This window comes from Chelon labrosus, assembly GCF_963514085.1.
Source record: "Chelon labrosus genome assembly, chromosome: 1".
Classification (NCBI taxonomy): domain Eukaryota; kingdom Metazoa; phylum Chordata; class Actinopteri; order Mugiliformes; family Mugilidae; genus Chelon; species Chelon labrosus.
The window spans coordinates 38,429,413-38,455,717 of record NC_140337.1 but is presented as its reverse complement, the minus strand read 5'-3'; the positions used below and the strand labels follow the sequence as shown (position 1 = coordinate 38,455,717).

The 26,305-nt window shown below is 41.6% G+C and overlaps 2 protein-coding genes and 1 long non-coding RNA gene across 3 annotated transcripts in view; 1 reads left to right on the top strand and 2 right to left on the bottom strand.

The window, feature by feature from the left end:
• Positions 1-26,305, bottom strand: part of LOC311492977 (uncharacterized protein) — a gene marked incomplete at both ends in the record, with an annotated part of 242,465 nt that overhangs the window by 5,547 nt on the left and 210,613 nt on the right. The window lies entirely within an intron of this gene.
• The window catches only part of LOC311491913, a 49,273-nt gene continuing 41,530 nt past the window's right edge, over positions 18,563-26,305 (top strand). The window contains exon 1 of the long non-coding RNA XR_014699199.1: positions 18,563-19,331. This is a non-coding gene — a long non-coding RNA (uncharacterized lncRNA). The remainder of the gene's footprint in view (positions 19,332-26,305) is intronic.
• Positions 21,571-25,450, bottom strand: LOC311486191 (Fc receptor-like protein 5; the record flags this gene model as incomplete). Its single annotated transcript, XM_084541967.1, has 6 exons — positions 21,571-21,596; positions 23,631-23,717; positions 23,795-23,968; positions 24,054-24,299; positions 24,379-24,642; positions 25,420-25,450. 6 exons carry the CDS (start codon positions 25,448-25,450, stop codon positions 21,571-21,573), a joined length of 828 nt encoding a protein of 275 aa, XP_084398093.1.

Sequence of the window (26,305 nt, the reverse complement as noted above, 5' to 3'; positions counted from 1 at the left end):
ACGTCCTGTGGTAACAGAGAGAAGGAGGCTGCACATCAACTATTTGATAAAGTTATTAGACCTTTAGCTGCTACACTATCCCATCTAACAACACGCTGCGGAGGACTATTAAATGATACTGATGGTGCTGAGGTGCTGCCTGTTTTATACAGACTATACATATCTCCAGATAGTGCAGATATGTCTGCAGACAGTATTGATGAGCTCATGTGTTTATGTTCAGTTCTGTTGTGTTCTATTAGTTGACTTTGTTGCTGTGGCTGTAGAACGTGTTTTTTGTCCTTGATGTCAGTGAATGCACCATGTGAGAGATGGAGGTTGTGGTAGAGCTGAGAGTTTGGCCAGTGAGAGTCAGACTGACGGTGGCTCGTGTTCAAGCTTCAATAAACTTTCAGAAGATTCTCCATAGCTTCTTTAGTGTGAGATGCTATGATATGTGTTCAAGTCAAGACTTTCACCACAAATTTAATCGAAAAATCACAAGTCTATCAACCCCTATCACAGACGTTTAAAAACATCATGGATGAAAACATTTCTTACACCTTCAGCTGTCACTAGTAAAGGAACATGTTTGAGGGTTTTATACGTCCAGAGTTGATCAGAAATCACCTCTGCAGTCACTGATAGTCAGTCTAACAGCAGCCTGCTAAACAACACGCTGCATAGATTTAGGATGTAATCTGGATTTGGAACTAAAGGATGACTTTTTAACAGGAACATGAATTAACTGACTGAATGTGGCCCTGGACAGACTAATATTAGAAGTAAAAGTACATAATGTCTATAATAGTCTATAATACGTGGGTGTTGGTTGATGGACGGCCTATGTTGCTGTTGTCATGGAGATCATTGTCAGTGACACATAGAGCCTCTATTTACTTTCCTTTTGTTGTCATCACATTTCTTTATAATTTGACTACCGCCCATCCCTTCATTCCTTCATTCCTCTACCTTCCTGGTGTATTGAGTGCTGGCAGCTGATGAGTCGTCACTGTCAGAGACTTTCAGCTTTATTTCAGCTTTATTTCAGCTTTATTTCAAACTTCCATTGAATGTGATCTAGTCAGGTTGATAGATTGAAGTCCGGAAAGGAGTGTGGGATGAACAGAGGAGGAAGAGGAAGACAACATCAGCGTCTCTCTGCATGACTTTACTGAGCGTCGTCCTGTCTGTCTCTGCTGGTGAGTTGAAACCACAGCGTCTTTAGCTCTGACATGTTCAGGAGCCTTTCCATTATTACATTACTGTTATAAAACAATTCTTTTTAATAACAGGAGTTTAAACCATCTCCAAATGATTGTTCTTGATTGTTCATTTCTCTCTCTGGTCTGCTCTCTCCCTCTCTCACATATAACATATCAATATAATATAAGTAGTTTGTGTCCAGTGAGTTGTTCTAGAGGAGACAGTGAGTTTAGTTTTAGTAGACGCCTAGAAACTGTTTGCAGTACTCAGTCTGTTTCCTGTAACACAGTAACCAGAGTTACAGGTTACTGTGTTTCACATCCAAATACAAATCTCAGCTGATATGAATCCAATCATTGTTTCATCTGGTTTTATTTACGTTTGACTAAACAGGGTTTGGGCTCTGTGCTACAGGGGGAGGGAGGTCACTTCTCCATATAGGATATAGACATCTGCTGTAAACTGAGTCTGCAGTTGATGTGTCCCTGATTTATTTTTATTGGTTTATTGGTCACTTGGTTGCAGACGGGGAATCTGAAAATGAATTTCTGAATGTGTTCTGTGTTTTACTTCCTGCAGTACATAGAGGGTTAAAGAGTTCATCTCTTAAGTCCTGGGGTGCTGGGAGGTTAAGCTTGACTAAAGAAATAAATCAGGAAGAGCTTCAAAACTCTCAGGTCCACATGAATGACCCATGAATCAAACTGGGTTTCTACCTCTTGAAAGGGAATCTGGCTACAAACTACTACTGACTCCACTACAGGAGATAATGTACACACATTTTATTTAGCCTGGACATCATCACATTCTACCACTGTGCTCATTATACAATCCAGAAGAAGACTGATATTTCCTCCCTATGGCTAAAGCTAACTGTCACTACTATATGACTGTAGTGTTTGTCATGTGTAGTACCACCATTAGCCCACTAGATGGAGACAAAGGTGTGATGTATGAAAATGAAGCACAGGGATCATTCTGCCAGGAAGTCACAATTATTTGACTAAATATTAAGACATGAGAGGAAATGACATGCTGACTGTCAAATTCAAGGTTTGTCTGTGTGTTTTCTCTGTTAGCTGAGGCTAGCTGGTTGGCTCCTGCTCTGTGATGCTTGATATGAATGGAAAGATTAGCTTCTGTAGTTTTAAATGACACCCAGCATGACAGAGTGTGTATCTCTGATAGTTACAGGGCTCTTTAAACTAAAATCACTGAGATATTCTAATTAGTAACAAACAAAATGTCCTGGATGGCTGTCAGCTCAGACCTGCTGATGTGCTGGGCTGATTACCATCTGTCTGAAGTGTCTGACTCTCTCCACTGCTGCTCCCTCAGTGTTGATGGGGGCGAGTCAGGGAATGAATTCATGTGAGTTCAGGACAAAGGACCCTGTGGACCTACCCTACATATGTGTGTGGCTGTGCATTCAAAGCCTCTGTCTGTTGTCCTAATGGTGCTTGGTTAGAAGAGAGGATTGTGAGACCTTGTATCTGGGTGGAACATCACTCATTCATCACTAGTTACCCAGTAACCTAATTACAAATGGCTGAACAGTGCAGTACGATGTCTGAACACATATTCCTGAGTTAACTTGTCTGCCAGTGCATTAGAGAGGACGCTACTCACAACTATTGTTGTACAAACATAATGAGGTAAAACCTTTAAACAGATTTAGAAGCAAAATAACATTTAAATTCTTGTACAATAAATTTCAGGCTTACAGCTTGAATGGTTTACTGTAGTACTTATACACAAGAATGATTCATTCCAGGAACTATATTTATGGACAACCTTAGCTAAATGCTAATGCTAATCCATTATCCACTCTACTGTCCACTGTTTAAATATGTAAAAGGTCAGAGGTCAATAACTTCATTTAACTAGTAAAGTACTTCTTTAACTCCATAGTTATCTTAGTAACTGTGATGGAGGCTGCTTCAGTATCTCAGTCTATGGTAGCCACAGGGCTGTGGTAGCTTGCTAGTTTTGGTAGGCTAATGCTAACTGCCTGAGATCAGATAGGCCAACGCCCCTTATCCAATCCAATGACAGGGATGCACATTTTGAACATACAAAGAGTTCACTGTGTTGTCTCATTCTTCAGTCTTTTGAATTACACAAGGAAATATAAAAAAAGATTTGGTTTTGTTTCATCAAATAAAGACTCAGAACTCTCTCTCTCTCTCTCTCTCTTTCTCTCTCTCTCTCTCTCACACACACACACACCCACAAACACACACACACACCCACACACACACACACACACAGATCTAAAGCTCTTCATAGCACAGAGGTGTGTATCGGCACAAACCAAAATGAAACAAGTCATATTTTCCACCTGACATCTTGGTAAAAACCACAGAACCACACGAGAACAAAACAACAAATGAGACCAAAGTTTATTGATCCTGCAGAGAGCAGACTGTTGTTACAGTCACAAATAAACTTAACTTTAACACTTAATATATTTACATAGTGCTGATGTTGTAATAAAATACAGAGCTTTATTAGTTTAATTTAAAGACATTTAAAACATACTGTATAAATACATTTTAGGGGCTGAGGGGACCAGTCAGAGTCCAGCAGCTGGACATCAGTGGGTGGACTGGTGGACTACTTCAGTGAAGAGTATACGACCTCTGGTTCTGGTGGAACCTCTGAACACAGACACACAGTTCAGAGTAAATCAAACACTGTTGTAGATTTTCAGGTTTTGTATTATCAGTCAAGATCTGTGATGTGCATCACTCTACAAAATCTGCCTCCGATGCAGTCCCAGTTCAGGTGTGTCCACAAAGACATGGTGGTGGGGATGGACTCTCCCATGACCACATGAATAAATGGAGAGTCAGCAGTTTCCACATGAGGTCTGACAACTGGTCAGAGTTACCAGCACCCTGACAGAAACTGTCTCAGGAAGCCGTGGTGTGAGACTTAAAAACAGGAACCAGAACCATAGACTTCCTTCTACACCATCAACTCTGCAGAGTCAACAAGACACCAAACTGAACTTTGCCCAAAGAGTCTTTTACGCTTGATTGAAGCAAGGATAGTCTATAAAAAATGGACATAGCCATAGTGACCTCAGCTCCTGGTGTTGTAGCATTGAATTCTGTCCTTTAGTAGTACTAGGAGTAAAATAGTACTTTATCTTGGAGCCAGAAGCTGGTGCAGCTAATCTGTACACTCCTCACTGCTGTCCGTGCCTCACGCATGGGCGTGGTAGTGGGGGGAAAAGGGGACCTGACTACCCAGGGCCCGAGTAGGGAGAGGGCCCATGAAAATCCTGAATTTTTATTTTTATTTATTTATCTATTTATGAATGAATTGGGCCCTCCAATTAATTGGTGTGATAATGTATTTCAAATATATTGATAACATCAACTGAGAGAATGAACTTTGTGTCAAAGCCCTCCCAACATGTCATAGACAGCGGCCGGCGACAAGTACGTCAGTGAGCGCGGATTGAATGACCTGGAGGCTAGCTGTCACCATGCCGTCCAAAAAACATAAATTGGGCTATCAGAAAAAGAAAGAGCGGAAAGAAAAAGAAATAAGGCAGAATGAGGGGAAGCAACCGTTAACTGCTTTCTATCCGAAAGGTGAACCGAGTTTACTTGTTGTGTAACTGCATCCAATTAACGTTAACGTTGTCGCAGTCCGGAATCAGTGGGCATTTACTGGGATGTAAATTTTATCCTTACATCTGGTGTAAAGCCGAAATTATGCTTCCGCGTTGACACAGCGCGAGGGGGCGTACGGACCTATTATGTCCTTGCGGACCCCCGTACGTCCTAAGCAAGGGCCAGACGTGCACCTCCCAAAAATCCTCGACGCGCATCGAGGCAACGCAGCAGCAACGCAGCAGCAACGCAGCAGCAACGCAGCAGCAACGCAGCGGCATTGGCTGTGATTGGTCCGCTAACTACATCCGCTGGATATCGCTTTTCCGGTTTCCACTCATAAACAGCGCCATTTTTAAAAAGTCTTCAGTTTGGTTGGTCTTTGGAGCTCCAACGCCAGTCTCTCTGTCTCGGTGTCCATCGTTCACTGTGACTACGACAAAAGCCGGAAGGTAAATAACTATACGAGGCGAGATACGTCACAAGAGTCTCGGTCGGTCGGTCACAAAAAAATCATAGCGCCCTCTACCGGTGTGGCATTGAATTGCATTTCGACACGTAAACCCCACGCAGAACCATCACGGTCTCACGACTGCGTCCAAGCAACTGCGTGGCCATTGCGTGACCATTGCGTGACCATTGCGTGATTACTACGCGGAAGCATAATCCAGGCCTAAGGCTTCAGCAAGGCTTTATTTCTTTTTCTGCAAGCTGAAGAACAATTTTATTGAAAAATTAGATCAATATAATCTGATCTGATTTTGGCTTAAAACTTGATTTATGCTTGTTTATTTAGAAATAAATGCCCCCATTTTTTAATTAATTTATTTAATTGTTTATTTTTTTTACGTGCGCTTCGTGCACGGCATGGATAGGGGCCCACTGACATTAAGAGTGTACAGGGCCCAGAATTTGGTGCTATGCCCCTGGCCTCACGCCAACGTCATGTCTGGCTACGCTGCTTCTACAGCTGTTGATCCTTTGGAGACACTTAGAGGTGATGCTGGGAAACTGTCATAAACGAGAAAACAGCACAAAACACAACTTGCTGCACTCCTCTTGACTTTATTGTTTATGCTGGAGGACAGCTGTCAAAGAGGACATGTTTGTCTCCACTCCAGTGAGTAGCGTCTCCAGTTCTCTTTCTGTGAAGTTCTTCTTTTTTCTCGTCTTACTCATTCTTATGTTTTAATTTTCTGATCGTGCAAAGAGGGGAATCTCAGGTGGAGGGTCAATTTAAACATAACAGTGCGCCCAATTCCATGCTGATTGGGATGTATAAAGGAAATGTGATTCTGGATCTGAGCGTGGGCAGAGCCTGGAAATGAGTCTTCTTAGTTCCAGGCTCTGCAGATGTCTTCAATCCATCTCCAATCCTGCTTCAGTTCCTGGGTAATTAGATGCCTTCCTAGCTACACCCTTGGGAGATCCTGTCTTCTGACCTCCAGCCAAACCTGCTGGGTTTCTTTGCTTTCACTGCCGGCCTCCAGGAGGTCTTTGCAGCAGTCATGGTCTGACCCTTCTGTCAGCTCTGGCTCCTGGTCTGCCCCTGGGCTGGACTCCTGAACTCTCAGAATCTTAATTATTGTTGATGATTCTGCTCCTTATTTTTGGTTAAATGATCCATGGTCGTGGTCTCTGGTTGTGTCTCCTAGATTTTGCTCTTTTTGGATTCCATCTTGCCTTAACTAAAACTTCTTTGGATTGCTTCTTTTGTTGGACTCTTGTTGTTGGAATTCCCTGCTCATCACTGCAGCACATTTTGTTTGTAAGAAGAGCCATGTGGAGCCTGATATTGATGCCCCGCCCACACTTCCTCCAGACTCACTCATGTTTTAATTTAATTAATACTACTCTCTGCTCTACCTCCACCAGTTACAAGGAGATGATGGATTATACACTGGATTTATGTTTAAATAATCCTCACGGTCTCACAGGACCACTTTACAGAGCGGATGGCATAGCAACTGGTGGTCACCATTATGTCACATCCTGTTTCTATAGCATCAAATAACTAAAACAAAATTTATCCAATAGCTTGACACTTAAACATTCATCAACATTATATTAACTACCTAAAATGACAGAAACCATCCTTGAAAATCATCTTCCTCATCTTCTTGTCATCAAACTAAGTCACTGATCCTCCTCTTCTTTTCTCCATCCAACTGAAACTGAAAGAAACTAAAACATGAATCCACAGTTTCAGCTGAGAGACTTTTATTGTTGTTATTGAGGATTAAACAACATTAGAGCAACATGTAGAAGTAGATTAGTTCATTCGTACATGCAGCATTTCAACATGACACAGACAATGGATCCTTCACACTGTTTCTACTGGTTTCTGTTAATCCCCAGTAATCATCATCCATTGTGTCTTTGTTGTGTAAATACTCAGTAACAGCTGATCTCTACCTGAGGAACAAATACACTAACACTGTGATGATGAAGATGATGATGATGATGAGTAGGACAGACTGCTCCTTCCATGAGAAATAACATCACATATGTAACACTATGAACTAGTTTTAGTTATTTATCATTCAACACATGATAAAAAACAACAACAACAATACAACTAGAATTGAAATGAATAAAACCTCCCAGACTTCTCAGGACACTTTGGGTCACTGGTAGATCTTCTCGTCTGCCACTGAGAACATTTTGAAGACTTTGTAGAGTTTCTGTTTAACAGAAAGAAGTTTGAAATGAGATGTTTGAAGAATTCTGGATTACTATTAAAAAGGAATGAAAGCTTTCTTAGTGAAGATTGATTGTTTGTATGACTTGAGCTTCCACTGAGTCCTTCCTCTGTGGATACAGTCCTGCTGTTTGCTGAGTGTTGGAGGTCAGCTGCTACAGTGGGTTGCTCATGTCTGCTGGATGTCCAGCATTGTTAACTCCTGTCTGTCCTCAAGAAACAGCAGCAGTTCAGTTTCCTGTCTGTTGTGGACACTTTTCCATCTGGATGTTAGAGCAGTGATGGGACGTGTTTTCAGTTTGGTAGCTAAAGGAAACTCTGGTTTATCTGCTGCCAGACTGTTTCAGACCAGGGATTGATCAGCTGATTGAAGAGGAGGAGAGGAGGAGGAAGAGGAGGAAGGAGGTGAAGATTTCTTCTTCATGTGTCTTACAGTGATCAAAGAAACAACCACGATAAGAACAACACCAACAACTGTAAGACCAACTATCAGACCAACGGATCCATCCTTGCGTCCATCTGTGTGACCTGCAGACAGAATCAACAGAATGAGGTGTGAGGTGTGAGGTAGCTGATGAGTGAAGAACAAACTGCTGTCAGACATTATCTACTGCACTCTGATCACATCACTCAGACCAGCTGTTTTCTAGAAAGTCTCATCAACAACATCTTTCTAAAAGTCAAACATCTGATCTGAGATCTTTCTCTCTCACATCAACAACCAGGAAGCAGCTTCAACTCTGATCAGAGACAAAGACACAAACTCAACTCTACTCACTCACCTGCTGGAACTACTTCCAGTCTGATGGTGATGATGCTGCGGTTTGTTTTAGTTTCAACACGACACTCGTATGTTCCACTGTCCTCTATTGTCACATTCTTCAGAAACAGAGACACGTTTCCATCCTTCATCTGTCTGTCCTGTAGATCCACTCGGTTCTTATAAGATGGATGCTGGTACTCTGGATATAGCCTACTATCCCGGTAAAAAAGAACATATTCATCCGTCTTCAGGTCAGTTCTGCTCCACTCTACAACTGTAACAGGATCATTGTTCAGAGCTTTACATGGTAGAGAGACAGTCTGTCCAGGTTCAGCTCTGATGTTTGTCTGTCCTGAAGGAAACAAGACAGAGCAGAGAGGTTAAAGGTCAACATGCAGCAGTCAGTCAGTGGGAGGAGCTACCAAAGAGAGGACACTGGTCTAACACAGGCTACTGAGCTAGGTGATGTTGTCTCATGCTGGAGTTGAAGTAAATAAATGTGGATCAACAGTTACTTTCACTGAAATCACTGCAGCTCAGAACAAAGAGAAGAAGTCTGAGTAGACGGTACGTAGGAGCCTGAACAAAGGACAACTCTCTGAGATCTACCTGCTGCTGAGTCACATCAACAAGGAAATGCATTTTGGTACCATTGACTTTACAGGTGTCACCATGGTTACCACTAGTTATTAAGACTCTGAACATTGAAGCTGAAATCTGTTGCAACTTTTCATTTTTTGTCCATAAAATATGTAAGAGCCCAAACCTTTTAGTTCTTTGATTCAATTCAAAACATGAGAGGTATTGTCCACCTAGGGTTACCAACTCCTGAATAATAAATAAGGGACACCTTATTAACAGGGGTGGCAGAACTGATTGTCTTCACCCTTCCAGGCGTGGTGAATTTCTTCAGCCCTTTTATTTTGTGTGAAACGATTTTTTAACTATTTCACTCAAACCTGAATTGAATTAGATTCATATTTCTGAGCGATATGAACACATGGAATACAAATTATTATTCAACAATTTATTTTTAATACAAAATAACAAACTTAACAGAATAAAATAAATATCTTTCTTAAACAGAAACCTGTCCTGCTTAACTTCAAACTGTATAAATTGTGACAGGGTGGCTACTAGGATCTGGGGGAGGGGCTTGTTTTCCCTTATTGCTGACACCTATGACGGCCCACCTATATATACTGGGGCAGGCAGTCTCAATCTCTCTCTCCTTTCTGGATTGTGGTTTGAAGGCACATAATGGTTTGCATGTTCTCACTCTTTGCGTGGTATTGTTTAAGTTTGGTTAATAAATTTGAGTTTTACTCTGAAAGAAACGTGTGTGGTCTCCACATTTGTCCCTCCTCTGAGCCAGGTCGTGACAAAATGGGGGCTCGTCCATTCGTCAGATTGTAGAAATGGCAGTTTTTCTATCTTGTTTTTTTGTTGGAGCATCACACATGATGAGTATGTTTTCTTAATTTGTAGAGCTTTAATTCATCTAGACCATTTTGGATCTTTGCTTTTGAGGAAGGCACACGGTACTAAATTGTTTGGTGTGGCCTTGGTATTCCTGGTGTTCTCCTCTGTTAGGTGTAGCACCAGTCTCCCATAGGGAATCCGTTGAAAGAGGTTCTTAGTGTGACGGGGAAACTGGTTGGAGCAATCGGCTCGGGATCACATTCAGGGTTTTGGGGTATTGCTGTTTTATGCAATTGCTTTCCAAGGCCGCTGAGTTCCAGTGTATAAATACCCGCCACAAGTACCTGTACGAAGACTAGGTATCAGTTTAGTTATTTCTTCGGTTCGGTAGTTAGTGGGGAGACTCCAGTTTTTTGGGTTTCTTTTGGCCTCTTGTCATATAGTCCAGTGAGTTGTACAGTGTACCTCAATTTGATTTGTTTATGTGGATTGTCAACTTTAGTTGGTCCGGATGGTTGACATTATTGCTGAGTTCATTCAATCGCCCACCAAGGAGTTGCTGGATCAATGCACCAAGGAGCAGTTAGTCAAAATTGCTCAGCATTACTCTATTTAAGTTGATCTCAAGCGCACAAAGGACAACTTGAAAAGCATTGTAAAGACTAACCTGCAAGAAGGTGGTTTTCTGCCAGATGGGAGAGGTAAGGGTAGAGTAAGCACTTCTATGGCTGGTTTAACATTTGAAGAGCAGAAAGAATTGCTACTGTTGAATTTAGAACATGAAAAGGAGTTGGACAGAATGAAATACAAAACGGAACAAATAAAATTGGATGTGGAATTGCAAAAATTGGCAATAATTAAGGATGGTAGAATGTCTGCATCTCCTTTAATGGGGGAGGGCACTGGTCTGCATTTTGATGTAGCATATAACATGAGATTCTTGCCACAGTTTAATGAAAAAGATGTGGAAACTTTCTTTTGTATTTTTGAGCTTGAAACTGGCCTGATGAGGAGCGAACGCTAATGCTGCAATGTGTCTTTACAGGTAAAGCACTAGAGGCTTATACTGCTCTATCCTCTGAGGACTGTAAAGATTACAAGTTGGTGAAAGCAGCGGTTCTGAAAGCATACGAGTTGGTTCCTGAAGCATATCGCCAACGTTTCAGGGGCTGGCAAAGACCAGTAAACAAACACATGTGGAATTTGCACGTGATTTGGTTTCACATTTTAATCGCTGGTGCTCTTCATCTGGTGTGAAAACATTTGACAAAGTATGTGACCTGGCTGTTTTAGAACAGTTCAGTCTGTGCCAGATTACATCGCAACATACATTAATGAACACAAAATCATGTGTCCCAGCAAGGCTGCAGTACTGGCTGATGAATATGTGTTGACACACAAGCTCATCTTTGGTGAGCGGTACCAGAGTGACAAATTCCAGAAAGTAAATTCCTTGTCTCCAAAGTTGAAACAGCATGCTAAGGGTAAAGGTGATTTCAGTGTATGTCATTATTACCAACAAGAAGATCACTGGAAAAAGAATGTCCTCTGTTACAAGGAAAAGGGAAAACATCTCAGGTGAAGTCAGCTGGTCTGGTTGTTTCTGTTCCTAACCCCATAGTTGACACAGCAAAACTGGTGGCTCCATTTCAGATGCAAGTCAAGCCAGTAGGTACTTGTGAGATCGACGTAGGTTATGCTCTGTTTATGTCTGATGGCTTTGTAACCTGTGCTTCAGCATTTTTCCTGCCCACGCTTAAAACGTGATGTTTCTGGATACATTGAGACATGTCATACGTGTCAGGTGACAATAAAGCCTAATCAGACCATAAAGCCTGCTCCTTTGTATCCCATACCTGCTGTGAGTCAGCCTTTTGAGCATCTCATTATTGACTGTGTGGGCCCTCTACCCTGGTCTAAGTTGGGTAGTTCTTATTTGTTAACTGTGATGTGTCAGTCAACCAGATATCCAGATGTTTATCCCCTGCACACTGTTTTTGCACATTTTGTCCCTCCTCTGAGCCACGTCGTATAAAACAATAGAAAGCAGAACATTCCTCTTGTAACAGTGCAATAAGAAAAGTGTGTAGAAGTTGTAGCTTTGTTGTCTCCTGGTATCTTCTTCTCAAGCAACAGTACCTCAACCAATCAGATGAGAGGGATTCCTGCTGTCATCTAACTGTGTTATCTTGCTCTAACTTATAATAACCAGACGATGTGTGACAGCTGTTTTGTTTATATTTTCTTAACAGCTTTTCACATGTAAACAATCCCGTTCTACCTGCATGGCTACGTACAACTGACGTCCCTCACGGGGCTCTTGCGCATGGTCCTAACTACTGTGGCATGCTGAGTAATGGAGTTCTTATCTAACTATACTCATAACATCACAAGATCAGTGGTCACAGAGCAGGAGACGGCCTGGGAATAAGTTTACCGTCAATGTTCATATAAAGTGTCCTGTTATTTATTCATTCCATTGACATTTTACACTATTTTTGATTCTCACGGTGATACGGGACAGAGTGTGTCCTGTTTCAGATCAGTACGTACTTTGGTTTCTAGGTACTCTCAGACCCGGAAGTTTTGACTCACTGTCTCCGCCCGAGTTCAACACTTTTTATTAACAGATGTCTCATTGCACTGTTTAGTTGCCTCAATGTTTCTATCAGTCATGTAAAACTTGTCCAACTAGAACCGTTGAGGTTATGGATCCACCCATAAATCGCTAGTAGACACTAAATTAATGTTGCGATTACGATTTCAGAAAAGCAGCGGCTGTTGAACATTTATCAGCTCCAACTCCTAAATGATCCTCTCACTTTAAAGAACACGGAGAAACTCAACACAACTGATGAGAGAGTTTTAGCAGAATAATAAGAGAAGGATGACGACTTCAGAGAACAACGAGGAACGGACCGCCCATACCCGTTACAGTGTAGGCTCCTTGTGGGAGAACAAACCAAGTTAGTTTCACTGTCCAACAGCAAAACAAAGTGTTCATAGTGTCTCCTCAAACATGTGGTTGATCCAGATCTACTAGATCCAGTCACCCGCTTTGGTTTCAACTCACCAGCAGAGACAGAGACAGAGACAGACAGGACGACGCTCAGTAAAGTCATGAAGAGAGACGCACATGTTCCAGCAGCCATCTTGTCTTCTTCTTCTTCTTCCTCCTTCCTCCTCGGTTCATCAATATTTATTTAACTTTATTTTCAACATTATACAAGAGACAAGACAAATCATGAATTTTTTTATGGATGGTTTCTGTCATTTAATTAATATAATGTTGATGAATGTTCAAGTGTCAATTTATTGGATAAGTTTTGTTTTAGTCATGTGACGCTATAGAAACAGGAAGTGGCACTGAAAAAACAATATAAAATGTTCATAACTACAGAGTATAATCCATCACTTCCTTGTAACTGGTGGAGGTAGAGCAGAGCGTAGTATTAATTAAACTAAAATATGAGTGAGTCTGGAGGAAGTGTGGGCGGGACATCAGTATCACGTCAGCTTGATCCTTCCAGTGGCGCCGGCGCACTGAGGCTCCTTTGTGACTACTTCCGGCTCTCTGACAAACATTAGCAGTAGAGTAGTAGTAGTAGTGTACACAGCCTGGCCAAAAAAAAAGTCTCCACCTGGATTAAACTAATCAAATAGGTAGGAGCCTCCTATTGGATAATTACTGCATGAGTTTTTTTATAGCTTCTTTTTTGTTATTTATACTGGCAAGCATTTCACTACTCTGCTGCTCCCAAGGAAGTTTCTGATACTTCCTTCTACTTCCTACTTCTTCGGAAGTTACCGCCCCCTCTATAGTAGTGGTTTAACAGAAGCAGCAAAGATAAACAGCAGCAAACGGCTGTGTCCGCAGTTTTTCGGTTAAAGATTTTTTGGAAGGGACTGAAAAGGAAGCCAACTTAGTGGAATGGCGGAAAGGCCGCAAACCTTGGCCGGTACCCGAAAGTCATGATTGGAATAAGTGTTTACATGGATGCTGCCGGCCACTGAAGAAGTCGGGGCCAGATTGGCACGTCCATTAATGCCAAGCTCACCAAGCTTAGAAGAGCAAAGACAGAATAAGTTTTTGGTTTTTAATTTATTATTTTTGTTCCTGATCTTGTTTTATTTGATAATGTAAATAAATTATGTAAAGTTCTACATTTTGGGGTTTTATTTGTTTGTGTAGGCCATGTAGCTATGGATTTTAATAATTTTACGAATATATAGGTGAACATATAGGTACATATATAGGTGAACATATAGGTACATATATGGAGTACACATATATAAGTGAACATATATTTTATGTATGTCACATAAATTCAAAACCTATATTAGAACCTATATGAAAACCTATATGTTTATATAGGTTCTTTCCGTGTGGGCACTAATGTGGCATCTGGATGAGGAAACTAGTCGTCAACATCCCCCCATGAAGAAGTCACTAGCTGACAGTTTGACTTTCAAACACATTGACATTTGTAAATGTTTGTGTCCAACAGTGAGGTCCTGACCTGCAGCCAGATCATCAAGCAGTCGTTAGCTCTGAGCTCACCTTCAATCTGTTTGATTCTTTCTTTGTTGATTGTTGACTGTAAAAAACACAGGAAGAACAAGTTTCTTAGCAGCTGCCACCACCACTGTAACTGACCGTCAGTTGAAGATGTAAGTTTGGTTTTTGACGAGGGAGGACAGGATGTCTGGAAACGTCAGCTCGACAACCATGGAAACGTAACAACACGCTGTTTTAGTACTATTAAATGCTACTGAGGTGCTGCCTGTTTTTATACAGACTATACCAGAGGTTGCGCTAGACTTTTTCGTTGTCTGTCATTTTGACTGACAGGGTCATAAAAATCCCGTCATAATCTATTTTTACCCGTCACTTTAATTTGAACAGTAGTTACTTTAAATGGTAACAAAAACAACAACAACAAAAGTTTCGGCTGCCGACACGTCTTGTCTGTACTCGGAACGGGACTGTTAGCGTAAACAGCTCTTAGGCGGTACCGTACTGTTGAAGTGCTTCGGTGGTATGCAAATTCCATTTTGGTAGCCGTTAGCTGCATAGACATAGACCATTGACTGTATATACTAGACGTAGACATATGGTTAGCCGAGCTCTGACGTGTGCATCAGTATAATCGGTGTACCAGGAAATCGTGCACCGACAAAAGTTCTGCAATGTTTGGAACGCAAACTGTGATGAGAGGCAAGGCAATCAATAAGGTCACTCGCCACCATGTGGTCAGGGGTGTGAATTGCAATCTGTCAAAATGACGGATGGCCTTCAGATTTTTCCGTCACATTTTTAAAAAAAAACGGTCAGTGATGGAAAATATACGGTTAACGCGACCCCTGAACTACACATATCTGCAGATCACAGTATTGATAAGTTCATGTGTTTATGTTCAGTTCTGTTGTGTTCTATTAGTTGACATTGTTGCTGTGGTTGTAGAACGTGTATTTTTTCCCTTGATGTCAGTGAATGCACCATGTGAGAGATGGTAGTTATGGTAAAGCTGAGACTTTACTGAGGGACAATCACATATTAGTGTCAGACTGACAGTGTTTATGGTGTTGACGTAGTCTACAATCGACAGCGGCTCGTGTGAATCGGAATAAGCAGAATCACATCAGCTTAATAACTGTGGCGGGGAAAGACAACCTGATTTAAGCCTTAGTAATTCCTCTTTGTTTGCACAAAGATCTGACTCTGCTGAGGTCAGATCTGATAAGTAGCGCATAGCTTTATTATTGGCCATTTGCACCTCACGGAGAAGACAAGCCGTTTACGTTTTAAGGGACTCTACTTCTTTCTCTAGGGCTACTTTGCTCTGAAAGGCAAGGTTGGATTGCCTGTGAAAGTTCAGAGGCAAACATCTTAACAATTGGCCTCTTAGTCCCGCCCACAACATTTGAGGCCTGGAAGTTCGGTCTGGCATGGCTCCGTTAAGGCGCAATTATGCTCGAACAGGAGCTGTTCGTACCAATCAGATTCTCAGGGCGGGCTTTATACGATGATGGACAGATGATCAACAGTAACGTAATCAACCACGTCACCAAAGAGCGCTTGGGTTGAATTTGTTTACAACAAAGATGGCTGCCGCTGGAGAACTGAGATGTGTAGATTCTGCCATCGAGTCTGTTCTAGAAGATATCGACAGCGCATTAATTTTAAAAGAGGAACAGATAAATGCGATCAAGGCATTTGTTAATCGGAAAGATGTTTTTGCCGTCCTTCCTACGGGATTCGGCAAAAGTTTAATTTATCAGCTGGCCATTTTTTAAACACGGGCATGTCGCGTCCCAACCGTGTTATTAAGGACTGGCAGGACCGACAAATGCGACACGATTTGTTTGCTGTTTTGTGGAGATGTAATCCTAAACTGAGAACTTGTTCGTATACGCATTCACCTTTAATATTTATCTCAAAAATGATGGCCGTGTTGGTAAGTACTCCGTGTATCCTTAAATTCTTTTTATAACACCGGCAAAAATCGTTTACATCTTCTTCTTCTACTTCTTCCAGCGTGCATGCAGTTGAGTTCTGTTGACAACTATGCGTTGCTTAACATACGTCACACACTCCATTGCTCTGATTGGTTATAGGTCTATCCAATTGAGTGCAGAGGCATTTTTTTTCCTGGTTCGGTTGAAACACGCCCCGTAATCACAGCCCAATGGAGCAGTATCAGACTCACATTCTGACTAGAATTGAGTATGGCTACGTCAGGTTACTTGGATGCATCTCATCCCTGCACTCACTGAAATTCAACTTGCTAATGAATTCAGGGCAGCCTGGGTTTAGGCTCTGTGCAAGGGAAGAAATTAATTGCTCTACACAGGGGTTCTCCATTGTTATGTGGGATGGAGGTGTAATATGAACAGCTTGAGTTTATGAATAAATTGTTACCACACTGCACCTGTTTGCAAGTACAACTGGACATCTTCTCCTGTGGTAGACTAGTGGAATTGAACGTTAAGACTTCTGGCAAGTCGAATAGTTGTTCAAAAATATTTTTGGCTTTGACCAAAATTATGCTGAAATTAATATCGCACAATTATTGCCAACAGTACTCTGCCCTCACACGGGGCACCATTATGTTGGGCCTGTGTACTAAGGCACTCAATATTGGGGTTTGGCTATCATAAATAATGAATAATTATCAAAAATAATTATATATTATTAAATAATTGGATCTGAATTACTAGATCACCTCGGGGCACCACCCTTCTCAGAAGGGAAAAAATAGCCAATCAATCAAATCAGTCTCATAAAATATTTATTAAATTGTCAATTTGGATTTGTGATTAATAATTAACTTAATAACTATAACCAAAATTACCACATTAACAACTAGTTAAGGTGAAGGAATTTGAAGTTCTTGGCAGGGTAGACGTTGGCAGTATTCACTCATGTGCAACATTAAACAGTTTGTTTAAAAGACATTTATTAACAAGAATTAGAGTAAAAACATACGGTCTACGGGGGGGCTAGTATATACGTGGAGTGTGATAAGAATTTTACTAGGTGCCAGGTTAGAGGAAGGATGGTTAGTTTAGCATGCAAGATACCCTGAGTCTATGTGTTGCATAACCTAAACTAACATCAAATCACTATTCTATAACAACTCAAATCAAAGTTCAATTCTTAGCTTAGCTTGACTAGGCCAAGATCATACTACCAGATTTGGTGGAAAAGTCAATTTACAGCTGGTGGGTTCTGACTGAAGGGCCAAGCTGGAGAAAAGATGAAGTCCTTGCTGTGTGTTCCTGATGGCAGACGTTGGAAGGAAACAGGCCAAACAGCGCATTTTATATGACCTGATGACCTCAGAGGTCATGTGCCACTGTCAGCCAGTGAACTGCTGGGTCCGTTTTCACACCTGGAGGATTGTGGGACTTGAGGTTTCCAGTGCTTACCTTTGTTTCCAAGACAAAGACAAACATGTGGTTAACTTGGTTATGCATGGTGAACTTCCAGGTCCCAACACTAGTAAAGTACTTCTTTGACTCCATAGTTATCTTAGTAACCGTGATGGAGGCTGCTTTAGTATCTCAGTCTATGGTAGCCACAGGGCTGTGGCAGCTTGCTAGTTTTGGTAGGCTAATGCTAACTGCCTGAGATCAGATAGCCCAACACCCCTTATGGCCTTGCTTTTTTTTTTAAACTTATTTATTTCTTTATTTTTTATCCTATCCAATGACTGGAATGCACATTTTGAACATACAAATTGTTCACTATGTTGTCTTCAGTCTTTTGAATTACACAAGGAAATATAAAAAGATTTTGTTTTGTTTCATCAAATAAAGACTCAGAACTCTCTCTCTCACACACACACACACAGATCTAAAGCTCTTCACAGCACAGAGGTGTGTATCGGCACAAACCAAAATGAAACAAGTCATATTTTCCACCTGACATCTTGGTAAAAACCACAGAACCACACGAGAACAAAACAACAAATGAGACCAAAGTTTATTGATCCTGCAGAGAAACCAGACCGTTGTTACAGTCACGAATAAACTTAAGTTTAAGTTACTGAGGACATAAAAGCACTAATATTAACAAAGATATATGTTTATGAAAGCAACCATCAAACACTTAATATATTTACATAGTGCTGATGTTGTAATAAAATACAGAGCTTTATTAGTTTAATTTAAAGACATTTAAAACATACTGTATAAATACATTTTAGGGGCTGAGGGGACCAGTCAGAGTCCAGCAGCTGGACATCAGTGGGTGGACTGGTGGACTACTTCAGTGAAGAGTAGACGACCTCTGGCTCTGGTGGAACCTCTGAACACAGACACACACAGTGAACACATGTCACCATGTTAAAACATCTTCTATATAATATTGACCAAAGAGTCTTTACACTTGATTGAAGCATATTTGAAACAGATCTGACTGACCCATGGGCAGCAGCCCGTCACTCCAGACATGTCAGTCCAGAGGGTAACTCTAAACCCAGTTTTTAATTTGGTTCAGATTCAGCAGCAATAAGTGAAACATCAGTTTCCACTCTGCAGGATAGTTCATGTTTAGTGTTGTCTTATGACACTTCAATGACAATCGACAACTGACAATGACAGAAAAGATACTGTGTAGATTTCCCAACAGTTGTTTCTCTAGGTTTGACACGGTCACCTGTAGAACATTCACCTTTTTGTCTTTAAACCTTGTCTGTCTACATTTGCTGTTTGCTTTGGTTCATTGTCCCAAATCCTAGTTCTCTTGCAGACTAAATCAGATTGTCCTCAAGGATTTCCCTAAAATTTGCTGCATTCATTTTACCCTCTACATTTACAAGCCAGAAACCTTGAATCCATCCATCAAAGTTGAAAGTAAAGAGCAGCTGTACCTCAGGTCCTTTTTGGTCTGATGTCTATTTGTCCATAAGTGACGTTCTCTGCAGCTGGATCACTGTCTGGAGAATAAAACACACAGAGTTCCATTAATGAACGTTCTGCTGTTCTGCCTCCATTTTCATGGAATATCTGTGTAATTCTGTGACTCTTCCTTGCAGAGGTCCTAATGTGCAATCATCCTCCCTCCTCTTCACCACCACCACCTCATCCCTCTAGATGTCCAGAGATCTGCAGTGTGGGGACCCATCAGGTAAGATCTGATCTGATGACCTGTAACCAAAGCCTGCTCAAACAAGACTGGTTTGGTACAAAACTCTGGTCCCCTGGCTTCAGACTCTGTAATATCTCTTTGTTGAGATCTGTTAACTCTGACGTCTAGAATCCTTCCTCCATTCAGGACACGATAGCAGTCCTGTTTATTTACTGCTTATGTTAACACTCCTGTAGCACATGAGTTAATAGATTATATATTTAGAAGAGATTAAATGAAAGGCAGCAGGGTTTCACAGTTTTTTTTCACTTCTTAACACCTCTGGTGGAAACAGAGAAGTAGACGACCACAAACAGTTTGCTGCTTTTTGTACAAACTGACATATTTGACCACAAGATACAAAACTCACACAATGTGCACACTAAGTGCAGCCAACAGAGACCACACTGTACTGAGAAGTGACACTATCACACCATCTGATCAGACTACAGTTCGGTGCAGTCAGTAGGAGGAAGTTGCTGTTGTGGTTTTACATGCAGAGTTCTGAAGTTCTACAATAATAATTGTCTTAAATAGTCCTGAAAGTCGTGTTGTTTCCTTGACAACATTATTATAGTTGTTGTCACATTTGTCTGTAATGAGTCTATAAAGTCTTATTAACTGACTTTAAAATTAATTGAGAGTCACATTTGCAGCACTCTGTCCCCAGTAAATGAACTATTTTCTTTTTATCTGACAAGACTTTTTAAAGTTCTGTTTACTTTAAGGTTCCCTTTCACAGACGAGGGTGTGAAAGTGAACCTGAGTGAATGGGTCTACCCATTGGGTCTACCCATTCACTCAGACAAGCACACACACATTCACACACCAGTGCCATGCACTGAGAGCAACTAGGGCTTCAGTGTCTTGCTCAAGGACACTTCAGCATGTGGCATGTTCTGTGGCATGGAACCTCTGACCTTCACTACCTATTGAGTCACAGCCGCCCAGTATCTGGAGCTAAACTCCCAGAGAGGGGCTCGACTCCTTCCTTTTCTGGAGTTGCCCACTATGAGGGGTGCTGTGCAGGTATTGGGATATTCAACAATTCCCAAATGACTGCCTCCATGTGAGCAGCCATACACTGCCTGGCCAAAAAAAAAAAAACCTCTCCACTTGGATTTAACTAATCAAACAGGTAGGAGCCTCCTATTGGATAATTACTGCATGGGTGATTATCTTTCAGCTGACAACAAGTTATTTAAGCCCAACTGATGCAATGAGTAGCTTCTCATTTCTTCAACAACCATGTCTAAAGACACATCCTGTGGTCGTCTGTTTGAGAAGGGTCAAATCATTGGCATGCATCAAGCAGAGAAAACATCTAAGGAGATTGTAGAAACTACTAAAACTGGGTTAAGAACTGTCCAAGGCATTATGAAAAACTGGAAGGATAGTGGAGAAGCATCAGGGTAAGAAGAGAGGCAGATGAAGTGATGCACCCATCATGCCTAGTGTCTACTGTACAAGCCTGTGGGGGCAGTGCTATAATCTGGGGTTGCTGCAGTTGCTCAGGTCTAGGTTCAGCAACATTATGTGTCCAAAGAATGAGGTCAGCTGACTACCTGAATATACTGAATGACCAGGTTTTTCCATCAATGCCATTCATCCACACCTTCCCACTGGTGGAAGGAGTTGATTGCCTTAATCAACCCAAAGATACTTGCACTTCTACCACATGGCCAGTGGGGGTGTAAAGGCCCATAACACTGAGGAATAACTGGATGGTTCTATGTGACTGCGAGTCGATTGGAGAAGACTGACTGTTGTGTGACCTTATGCTTGAAACAACAGTCCAGAGTATCTGGTATATTTGGACTCTGGAGTCCTGGAAGGGAGTCCATCTGGGGACTCCATATTTCTTCTGGGAGACTTTAATGATCATGTGGGCAATGATGCAGAGAGTTAGAGGAGCGTGATTGGAAGGAAAGGCTTGTCTGATTTGAACCAGAGTTGTGCCTTAAATTTGGAGGAAATGTTTCCTAGAAGCCCAACAAGTCCCTTGGTTTAGCGTTGTTTTTTGGATATATCATTACCTGGATGACTGAGATCCTTTACAGACACGATGAAGACCATAACTACTAAACATCAGCATGTTAGCATATATCTGAGACTACAGCTGTAGTAGTGAACCCTGGTAGAGAGAAAGAAGAGCAGCTGTACCTCTGGTCTTTGACTTGTCTTTCTTGTCTCTGATGAATATTTGTCTATAAGTGACGTCTTGTGGTGTCCTCACTGCTCAGTAGACTGCAGCTGAATCATTGTCTGGAAAATACAATGGATACACATCACATTACTGCAGTTACTGCAGGTGATAGCAGTACTGCTGCTGCAGGGAGTACTACGACTCTCACACCATCTCTACTCACTATAAGATTTTATTAAAATGAAATCAGAACCTGTTTATATGTGAGGAAGGTAAAAAGTTGAGGTCACATGAAAATTAAACTGAAAGAACAGAGAACAATACTGAAGAAAGTTCATTTAATACAATAAATACAAAACAATCAGTTAAAGAAACAAAGAAACATTGATTCTGTGAGTCTGATCTTCTGATCTAACCATGAGCAGGTCCATGTTCAGATCAGAATCAGGAAACAGAGCTGTTAGTTTCTGTTAACAGACTCACCACAAGAACAAACCACATGTTTCAGCACACAGAGAACAAACCTCCCTGACAATAGAGTCATGAACTAAAGATTACATTCACCACAGCTGATATAGTATTAGATATGTACACTAAATAACATTTAACTATATGTACAAGGTGATGTTAAAGGTGTAAATTATAAATGTAATCCTGAAACTATCCACCTAAGAAGATCCTCCCTCACAGTCCATAAAGTCCTTAAACTCATGAAACTAAACATATTTCTTCTCTATACACTAAAACAAAATCTTGATGACTTAAAGAAGTGACTACATTCCACAGTTTATGTGTTTCAAGTAGTTCTAAGACAGTACGAACGGACCTTTATAGACCCAGCACCCAATAGTTTTGTCTTATTTGGACACACTGGCCACTAGGGGCCCCTACAGGAAGGCATGGTCCTCATGGTTGCTATGACTCTCAGCCAGCTAGCCACCTGCCTGCTGCCTCCCACCCTGATGTCCTCCAGCCTCCTGTTCCACAGGCCTGCAGTCAGCTCTGTCTTTGTAAATGACCCCTGATTTTCCTGACATCCCAGTGTCCTGGTCTGCTGATGTCCTTTAAGTGTCAATGCCAAAGACCCGCCCTATGTCAGAGACAGCCCAAGGGTCTGCAGTCAACTCCCCTCCAGCTCAATGGACGTTGAATGGATGGCAGCACCTCAGATTTTCCTGGCCTGGCCCACGTCTGCTCTCAGGTCGATTGCTGCCCGGCCTTGACCAGCATCAAGGTTGAAGTCCTATGACTCCTCCCATGTTCTGGGGTCAGAGACCTCTCCAGTGTCCTGGTCTACTGACTCCTTCCAAGCCTCAGGGTTCCATACTTTGGTGTCTGCTGATACCTCCTTAGTTCCAGGCTCTGCAGATGTCTCCAATCCATCTCCAATCCTGCTTCAGTTCCTGGGTCATTAGATGCCTTCCTAGCAATACCCTTGGGAGATCCTCTCTTCTGACCTCCAGCCAAACCTGCTGGGTTTCTTTGCTTTCACTGCCAGGCTCCAGGAGGTCTTTGCAGCAGTCATGGTCTGACCCTTCTGTCAGCTCTGGCTCCTGGTCTGCCTCTGGGCTGGACTCCTGAACTCTCAGAATCTTAATTATTGTTGACTATTCTGCTCCTTTTTCTGGTTAAATGATCCATGGTCGTGATCTCTGGTTGCGTCTCCTAGATTTTGCTCTTTTTGGATTCAACCTTGTCTTAACTAAAACTTCTTTGGATTGCTTCTTTTGTTGGACTCTTGTTGTTGGAATTCCCTGCTCATCACTGCAGCACATTTTGTTTGTAAGTTTCAATAATGTTGTTTTATTTCACGCTCCTGTCTCCTCCGGTGCCTTGCATTTGTGTCAAACCTTTCTCCTACACATGACAGTCCTGTGTTTGAAAAATGTTGCTACTTCTTTAAGAGGATGCTGCTTTATAAACATGCCGGACCCATAGACTTCTTTGCATTGGCCAAACTGAGTCCCACCCACTAACATGGAGGAGGTGGAGCTCTACTTGCTTTGGCTTCACTTTAGAGGAGCTGTTCCTACATCCATCTTTATACTGTCTATGTTCTGACTCCTCCAAAAATATACATGGCCCTCACCAAGACAAAGAAAACACCCGTTACAAACACAGTCAAAAAAAGTGAAGGAACAACTCGACTCTACCTCTGCTCCGTCTGATTGGCTGTTTCTTGTTCCGTGATATTTTGACGTCACTGTACGTGATGTCTTCTGGGACGTTTCCTCCAACAGCTGAAATGAACCAAAATGAAAAACAATGCAATTTAAACAAAACCCAAACATTTAAAATCCAGAAGTCTGTGTCTCACCTTGAGGTTTCCTACGAACACGTCGTCTCACCAGGAGAACCAGAAGAACCAGAAGAACCAGAGAACAGACAGAAGAAAGAGACAACAACACAGGGAGGAGAGGAGAGGATCCAGGAGGAGGTGTGGATGTAGGAGGAGGTGTGGATGTAGGAGGAGGTGTGGTGGTGGGTTTCTCTAGAATGAAGCAAAGCTAATAATGAACTGATTGTCTCATTGTGAATGTTGAAAGCTGCTGAAGAATCATCTCTGACCTCCTCACCTGTGACAGTGATCCAGCTGGATGGAGACTCTCCATGACTGATGATGTGACACTTGTAGAGGCCTTCATTAGACCTGGTAACATGGTGGATGGTCATGTGACCTGTAGACTCATTCCTGATCAAGGAGCCATCTTTATAGAAATCAGCTGAGAGGATGGAGGGAGTGGTCTCTGTTTTACAGAGCAGAGTGACGTCATCTCCCTCCATCACAGGGAGGACAGGACTCTGCAGGATCACTGGTCCACCTCAACACAGAGACAAACTACAGCATTTCATCCATTTCCACACAGCTTCATCAATACTAACTCCACAGTCTGAGCTTACCAGAGACAGTGAGGTTGATGCTGTTACTGGTTGCTCCCTCTCTGGACTCACACCAGTAAACTCCACTGTCTGATGGGACGATGTAGCTGATGTTACAGGAAGAACCAGCTGGTTTTCCCCACCCAGCTCCACACTGAGTCCTCTGTCGTTTGGTGGTGTTTCTCCTCAGAGTCCATCCAGCAGAGCTGTCGTCCTCCTCACAGCTCAGAGACACAGAGTCTCCTTCAAAGACCTGAGAGCTGCTGGGACTCACAGTCAGTCGAGCTGGGAGGGTTCAGATGAAACAATATGATTGATTTAATGTCTTTTCTCTGAGAGATGTTGACTGAAAGCTTTGACTCTACTGAGTAATAATGATGAGGACTGAACAGGTTTAAAGTGAATGAAGACGTTGACTAACCTTGGTTTGTTGTGCTGAACAGCAGAGAGCTCAGAACTAAAGAGAAATGATATAAATACACACAAATCATGCAACTGAAACAACCCACAGCTGTAATGCTAATAAAACATATATGATATATGTATACAAAGCTCTGAACACTGCTAGTCAAAATATCTGTTACTAAAACAGTTAAGGGAGAAGACGATAACTGATTTCCTTTGTAACGGTGTAAGCAAGATTTATGTTTGTTTGAAGGAAAGGAGCACCACACAAAGGTCACCTTAAGAGATAATTATTGTTCTGAATAATTCATCATCGGTAGAGGTCAGGTGATGAACATGAAATTAAATTGATGCTCACAAAGCTGGAGGTCTCTATGAGATAGCAACATGTTTCTCAGTTTGAATTGTATTCAAGAAATATGGTCAGGAACTCTGGAGATCACACTGAGGTCTGAGAGACCATGAAAACCTTCAAAGAGAAGTCTTTGTAGAGTTGTGAGAAAAACAAATAAAATGTCTTGTTTGTCTGCCAGAGACCTCAGGAACATTTAGCAGAGTCTGTTGTGGTGGTGCAGGTATTGCTGTGTTTACATTTCATAAGACAGTTGAACTACAGTGGTACAGCAGTTAAAACAAACTCAGAGGTTCTGGACTTACAGAGCAGACGCTGTAGAGACGTTTCCTTCATTGTCCTTCTCACTCGTCTGACCTTTTTTCATCTTTTGTCAGTGACACCAAGTAAAGCCCGCCCTCTTCCTCATATACGAGCCTCTGTTTTTTTCCCCCTTATTTGTATGAAGACAGTTGTTAACTAACCTTTTTATCGTGTAAACTGACAAGTGATTAAACTAAGAAATATGGATAAACATCTGTTGAAAGCTGCAAACTGAATAAAACTAAAAGCCAATTAAGGGCTAAAATGTCCTAAGAATTTATAAATGATGAGCCCATTGTGGTTAAATAACTAAAAATGTACCATTGTTCATGCATAATTTGAGACGATGACACATTTAAACTCTGTTTTAATATGACAGTTTCATTGCCAACAGTCATTTTTAATCATGGGTGAAAAGACATCTGAAAATGAAATCTTGTCTTCAGTAGAAAAGAAAACTCTGAGACCAACAAGTCATTGTTATGTCAATAAAACAAATTCATCATTTTGAATACAGTCAAGTGGCAGGTAGCACTGGACAGACATGTAACACAGGTCCTTAGCAGGACTGTCTTGTAGTATGTGCTGAAGTGATCTGAACACACTGACCAGTTTTAACTGACAATTCAATCACAAATGTGTAGTGGACATCATGAAGGTAAAAGGTAACACAATGATTACTATTTCAGCCTCAGACCATCACCTCCTCCACTAGAGGGAGATATTTATCTGGGAGCTGTGTGGCAGCAACTAGATATTCTGTTTCACTTCCACCGTTACACTTCGTTCAATTCCTAACATTCCTACCATTTTGAACAATAGTTAATTTGTACTTTACACTGTGCATTCAGTATGATGGTGATAACAGATTATAATGACTGTCAGTGT